The 7,500-nt window shown below is 36.7% G+C and overlaps 2 protein-coding genes across 2 annotated transcripts in view; both read right to left on the bottom strand.

Moving 5' to 3' along the window:
• The window catches only part of LOC135221361 (putative neural-cadherin 2), a 559,152-nt gene that overhangs the window by 14,667 nt on the left and 536,985 nt on the right, over positions 1-7,500 (bottom strand). The window lies entirely within an intron of this gene.
• Positions 1-7,500, bottom strand: part of LOC135221588 (putative neural-cadherin 2) — a 21,500-nt gene that overhangs the window by 11,005 nt on the left and 2,995 nt on the right. Inside the window, exons 2-4 of the mRNA XM_064259277.1 lie at positions 6,944-7,120; positions 3,730-4,129; positions 2,024-2,228 (exon numbers count right to left, since the gene is read on the bottom strand). Coding sequence (XP_064115347.1) covers positions 2,024-2,228; positions 3,730-4,129; positions 6,944-7,120 — 782 coding nt within the window. The remainder of the gene's footprint in view (positions 1-2,023; positions 2,229-3,729; positions 4,130-6,943; positions 7,121-7,500) is intronic.

The raw sequence follows: 7,500 nt of genomic DNA, 5'->3' as shown, positions 1-7,500 counted from the left end.
CCTTTGATAATATCGGGAAAAGTATTAAGATTTCACCAAATAAACTCGCTTCGTTAGACAATAAGTGATTACCATCTCTGAATAATTTATTTTTTCTTGTATCTTGACATGGATATGAAGTCAGACTATAAGGGTAGGTTGTATAATCAAAGTTATTGTGTTGGAGTCAGCATGATAATTAAAAATTTGACAGCAATATTTGAAAGTTTGTTGTTTTATAATATTTGGATTGTGTAGTTGCGATTAGTTAAGCAAAGCAACAATAGATACGTTTCCAAGTAACATGTGAAACCTGTTTTTGATAATACTTGGAAAATTAAGACTTAATAAATAAGCCTGCTAATTTTATTTTATTTGATTTATCGCAGGGAAATGGTTGAATAAAAATTCAAGAGGTATTGCTATCGACCTTTGTTACAATAATATTTCTATAATTTATAGTACTTGAGAGAAGAAATAATGAATAAAGAGGTATTACCGCCGACCTTTGTTTCAATAATATCTCAATCATTTATACTTGAGATAAGAAATAATGAATAAAACGGTATTACCGTCGATCTTTGTTTCAATAATATCTAAATAATTTATACTTTAGATAAGAAATAATGAAGTTCTTTAGTCACTGGACAGATAGGCAAAGTATACTTGAAATATAAACTAGATCTAAACATCTTGATGTACAAAAAATGAATTTAGAAAGTATATTTACCTTTGTTTCTCTCGACTTGACTCGAGCGAAGATGGTTCCATCTTCGGTGTTGAGGGAGAAGAGGGGGTGGGCCTGACCTAGCCAGTGGAAGCTTTTGTCCTTGACGTCCCAATCGTCTGGGTCATCCACGTAAACACGACCCAGCGGAGACTCCGAATTTCCGCTCTGAGGACAGGTCAATATTGGGGAATGAAGTGAAGGAGAAAAGTATAACCATTCAATGTCTTATTTTCATGTCGAATTCTGGACTGAACGAAAATGTGGTTTGTTTTACTAATCTAGTTTTCTCTTATCCTTTTTCCTGTGGAATTTCGTCTCTGAATTTCTGGTACGCACCGACATGATTTCTTAAAAAAAACTCTCAAATCACATCACATGAAAATAGTTTTTACTGTGACATGTATGTAATTTTAGTATGTACTTTAGGGATTCAAAGCTAGAAATCTATCCAAAAAGTAAATTTAAAATGATGCTATCTAAAATTTATATTTCCTCCATCAGTATTTTAGGTAATTTTGGGAAAAAAATATGAAAGGCATTCTGAACAATTTATGAAAAACCAAAAAGTTGATTTATGTCTAAAATAAATTTCATTGCATTTGTTTTAACAAAAAATCCCTTAAATTTAAATTTTGCCTTACTAATAGGACATTTCGTCGCAAAAGTTACAGAAATAAATAAAATAATAAATAAATAAAAAAATAAATAAATAAATAAATAAATAAATAAATAAATCAATCAATCAATCAATCAATCAATCAATCAATCAATCAATAAAGTTATGGATGAAACATCAGTGTTCAGGACAATTCATAAAAATCAAAATTTTAATGTATGGGTGAAGTTAATTTCACTTCTCAATATTTTAAAAAATTACCTAAATTTTACTTTCTAAATGGTAGACTTTCTTCACCAAAATTACAGGTAATTTGATAAAAAAATAGTTAATAATGAACCCCGAGTGTCCAGAAGAATTCAGGCAAACCAAAAATTTAATATATGTCTAAAATCAATTTCATTACACAAATAAAAAAAAACATTGAACTTGAAATTTGAATTTCTAAAAGGTAGACATTCTTCACCAAAATTACAGGTATCTTGACAATAAAAAAGTTAAAATTAACCACCAGAGTCCAGAACAATTCAGGCAAACCAAAAATGTAATCTGTGTCTAAATTCAATTTCATTAACAAATAAAAAAAAAAACATTTAAATTGAGATTAGAATTTCGGAAAACAAGTTAATACTGAACCCATCAGCATCCAGAACAATTCAGAAACCAAAAAAAAACCAATGACTTAACCTTCAACTTACCTGGGCTTTTGCCACAGGTAAACAGTTTTGGATGCGGGCTTCATCTGGTTGTCATTAACGTCATCCACAATTATCCTGATGTTCTGGGTGACGGATAATCCTCCAGCATCCGTGAGGAGGATTCCTACTGACAGTTCTCGATGCTGTTCACGATCGAGTGGCTCCTTCGTCCACACTTCGGCTCCTCCTCGGCCGCTGTCCAAATCTGCAATTGGGGGGAGAAAATTTTTCTAAATTGTAATTCAATTTTGGGTAGAGCCAAGTCCGTAAATTTAATCATAGTATTGTTCTCAAGTAAATGGATTCCCAAATTATTATTCATAAAACTGGCATAATGTTGAGTAAAATTGAATGGATTACATGTAACTCTGCAAATTTTACCAGTATGAAGGGATTGTCCTACTAAAATAATTTTCACCAATCTTCAGTCCAATCTCCAGTGCCCCACTCGTATCATTATCTATTTCCTATTGGTCATAATTCAGTATCTACACGAGACATTTTCTTAAATGCAGCTTGCTTTCCCAATAACAATTTTATAGGTGTGTAACCATACTTGACGCTAACAAGCTAAACACAAACTTTAGCTTCTAAAGAAACTGGTTTCTAGGCCAGGTGTCAACAAGGTTGTAGCAAAGTGTATCAGCTTGAGCTTAAAGGTCGCATATTGATAATATTGACCTTTCATGATGAGTTAACAGGTACTAAACCTTTTTTTTTTTTTTACAGTTTTCAGTTATATGTAAACAAGGTGTGACCAGCTTTTTCCTGAACGCTTAAGATGTAAACATTATATTCCTAACTTTTAACGTAATAAAACGTGCTACAATCTACGGTCAAATAGTGTGTTGTTTCACCAACTAAAATTAAAGTAAATACACTATATTTGTTTAGAAATAATTTTCCTGTGCTGTTTAACATGCACATTACTTATTTTGACATTATCATTCTAATAAATAAAACATAAATATCCTATCCTAAAACTCCTGTATCTTTAACTCAACACCAAAAACGTTTTTTCAGACCTGTATAGGTTCTTCTACAGACCTTTCTGTAACATCCCAACAAGACTAAGAACAACAATAACAAAGTAGCTTGTAGGCTTACTCCCCGAGTAAGCGAAAAGGTGTTGATGGAATTCTGAGGATATTTACACATGGTTTTATAATTGAAAATGTCAATAGTATTGTTTATACCTGTTTAATTGGAATGTTGAATGTAATATTGACATGAGTTTAAACAGTCTTAACTTTTTGGGACGATGATCACTTTACCAAAATGTAATATTCTAAAGTTTCCTGTGAACTTTTTTTTTTTTATTTAGTTTTCTTATTCGGGTTTTATCACTGTTACCATATTCCTGTTTGTACGAGAGAGAGAGAGAGAGAGAGAGAGAGAGAGAGAGAGAGAGAGAGAAGTTAAGTGTACTTAATTTTACCAAACCACTGAGTTGATTAACAGCTCTCCTAGGACTGGCCCGAACGATTAGATGGTTTTTACGTGGCTAGGAACTAACTGGGTTTCGTAGCAACGGGACCTACAGCTTTTTGTGGGATCCGAACCACATTATATCGAGAAATGAATTTCTATCACCAGAAATAAATTCCTCTGATTCCGCGTTTGGTCGACTGTAGAATAGAAGTAAGGACCACCAGAGAGAGAGAGAGAGAGAGAGAGAGAGAGAGAGAGAGAGAGAGACTACTCACAGGAAATGAACCTGACGTCAACCCGAGACGTGACATCTGGCAGATTAGACGACGCGAGAGACAGGTTGAAGGGCGGGCCGTGACCCAGCGCCCAGACGTCCTGGTCCGTAGCCGTGAGCACCCCGAGGAGGGCGGGGGGCGTGTTCTCCAGCACGTGGAAGACCGTCGGGTGCAGCAGACGTGGGGGGCAGTCGTTCACGTCCGTGACGGAAATGGTCAGAGTCGCCGTGGAAGTCAGAGGCGGATGGCCGCTGTCGACGGCTATGATTTTGGCCGTTCCGATCGTGCCATCTTTAGCCTCCCTATCCAGGGACCTCCAGAGAGACACGGCGCCCGTCTGGTCGACTGCAAGGGCGCCCCATCCACCCACGACGTGGTATCGGACGGCTTGTTTGCCTCCCTTCGGGAGGAGGTGGAAGGAATCGATGGAGGGAGGAAGGAATAAAAGAGGTCAATAAATTGGACAAAGGAATTAAAAAACAGGCATTGTTGAAAATCTGATTTATAGGAAAAGGGATTGAAAATAGAAATTAGGTAATTATCTGTTTATCTATTGTTGCATAACTGGTTTTTTACTTTAGGAAGAAGACAAAGGAATTAAAAAAACAGGCGTTGCTGAAAAGCTGATTTACAGGAAAAGTGACTGAAACTAGACAGTAGATACTTATCTGTTTACTGATTGTTGAAGGGACAGAAAATTGACAGGTGCAATTATTTACTCATCGTTTAGGAACCTCATTTTTGGGACAAAGGGCTAGAAAACAGAAGGGGGATAATGATCTATTTACTTATTATTTCAAAGCACAATTTTCCATAAAGGGTTTGGAAACAGAGGGAGATAATGAGCTATTTACTTTTTATTTAAAAGCACAATTTTCCATAAAGATATTGAAAACAGACTGGAGATATTGATCTATTCACTTAATATTCAAAGGCACCAATTTTCCACAAAGGGATTCGAACTAGACAGGAGATAATGATCTATTGATTCATTGTATGAAGATTTCATTATTGGACAAGGGATGAAACGCAGACAGGAGATAATAATAATATATCAATTTAGTATCTAAGAGCTCACTTTTGCACAAGGGATTCAAATAGACGGGAGACAATCATATCTTTTTGATTACTAAGTAACGGCTCATTTAACATCAACAGAAGCAAAAATAATAGCAATTAACATAAACAAAAACAAAACTAAAAATCATACAACTGCAACAACAACACATAATAATAATAATAATAATAATAATAATAATAATAATAATAATAATAATAATAATATTTGTTTAATTTTACAGATAGACTATGATACCATAGTTATCAAAGTCATTAACGATATATATATATCTCTCTCTCTCTCTCTCTCTCTCTCTCTCTTTCTCTTTCTTGAAGCAAGCGAGCTTTCGTCTGGAGCTGCCAGACATCCTCGGGCTGGGAAGCTGGGTGGACTGATCTTGAACCGGTGTCCGTCTCGTTTATATTTGGAGTTGACAGCAGGGGGTCCGCCCCATGCTGATCTACTATTGGCTGGTGGCGGTAGGTCTTCGTTTTCATTGGTGGCTTGAACCGGGTCTCAAGCCACTTTCCACGCGTTGATGGTTGCGATGCTGTAAGTCGTGCAGCCGCCTCGACCTCCTTAGCGGCGCGGTTACGTCGATGGGCGTTCCGCTACGCTGCGGGACGTCACGGCTAACTGATTATGGTTGGCTGCAGGAGTATCTCGTTCGGGGGCGTTGTCTTCCTGTGGAGTGGTCGTGCTCGGTGGTGTCATTGTTGGTGGCAGGTTCTCTCATACTCGTAGGGAGGAGAAATTCCTTCCTGCGTGTATTTAGAATAGGTTTCACTTGCTGGATGAGAAGCGCCTCCAGCAGGCGTAACCGACGGGCATCAGGGGCCTTCCCGATGATCTTCGTGTTTTGGATGATCCACAATCCCGGGAGATGGCCTCTTGATGTTTGGTGCGTGCGTGATTCTTGATAGCCCCCTCTTGGGGCGTGGCAGGAGAGTCTCTTCGACAGGCGCATGGTAGTCATAGCCAACGTAGGCCCGCTGCACCGCGGACTGGGCATGTATATTGGTACACCACATGCGTCTGCTTCAGGGGGTCTCGTACCTGTGGAGAGGGGTTATTTTTCAATAAAGGTCGCGCGTCCTCCGATTCTGGTAGTAGATAATTAGGTCGATATTTTTGGTGTCGTCGTCGGGGATACATTTTCAGAAATAATTTTCACTGAGTCCTCTTCTTCACGGTAATGAGAACTCATGAAGGCTTTATAATACAGCTTGATATTATCCTGGGGGCGGGTTGCGGGCTCTCACTACCGTACCATTTCTCCAGGGCTGTACGGACTTCTCTGCTTATTGATTTTATTTGAATACCCGTTATTTACGAGTACTTGGAGGCGCGGTCGAGTTCCTGATGAGTGTCCTGCCAGGTCGAGCAGTGGGAGAGGGCTCTCCTGACGAAGGCCCTGACGGTCATGCTTTTGAATCTGGCGGGGCACTCGCTGTCACCATTGAGGCAAAGTCCTAGGTTGGTTTTTCTTTGTGTAGAACGGAAGTACGGAGGCCGTCTTCCGTCTTACTCACAAGGACGTCGAGGAAGGGGAGCCGATCGTCGGTGCTGTATTCAACCGTGTAATTCAGCACGTTGAATTACAGAGAGAGAGAGAGAGAGAGAGAGACATATATATATATCGTTAATGACTTTGATAACTATGGTATCTAGTTTATCTGTAAATTCAATATATACACCAATTTAGACTGTATTTGATCAATAATAATAATAATAATAATATAATAATAATAATAATAATAATAAGAATAAAATTATCACAGAACCTAATTGTTCTTTTTATGAAAATGGGGATTATCAAAACAACGCATCACACACACAACATACATACACACACATCACACACAGAAACAAACAAAAAACAAAAAACAAAACAAAACATCACATACAAAAATGGAAACACATACACCCACAACACACACACAACATACAAAACGAACCACACAAAAAACAAACACACAATACATCACAGCAACACACACAACAACAACAAACACACAAAAACACTTAAACACAAACACAAAAGTACACAAACACAAACAAATACACACAACACGTCAGGCACACACACCACAAACACAACTGTACACCTACAGATTCAGAATATATCAAATAAATGATATACTCTACACTCACCATGTCAGGATCGTGGGCGGTTAAGGTGGCTAATAGCGTCCCCGGTTTCGTGTCTTCCCTGACAGTGACGTGGGCGTGATGGCGGCTGAATTTCGGGGGGTTATCGTTGAGGTCATGGAGGTGAACTTTGACCCATGCTGAGTCCAGATGACGAGAGTCGAGCCATCCTCCTCGACCCTTGGAGAAAAAGGCAATAATTCTTTGAATTATATATTTTTTATTTCTTATTCTGTATCTACGATAATATATATATATATATATATATAGTATATATATATTATATATATATATAATATATATATATATATATATATAGATATATAAATATATATATATATATATATTATATATATATATATATATATATATATATATATATATTATATATATATAGATATATATATATATATATATAGATATATATATATATATATATATATATATATATATTATAGATTATATACAATATATATATATATATATATATATATATATATATATATATATATATATATTATATATAAACAAAATCCACGAAGGGAAGTGAAACAGTGGAG

The sequence above is a fragment of the Macrobrachium nipponense genome, chromosome 2 (genome assembly GCF_015104395.2).
Source record: "Macrobrachium nipponense isolate FS-2020 chromosome 2, ASM1510439v2, whole genome shotgun sequence".
NCBI classification, from domain to species: domain Eukaryota; kingdom Metazoa; phylum Arthropoda; class Malacostraca; order Decapoda; family Palaemonidae; genus Macrobrachium; species Macrobrachium nipponense.
Note: the sequence above shows the minus strand (reverse complement) of the source record. Positions and strands in the feature narration are given on the sequence as shown.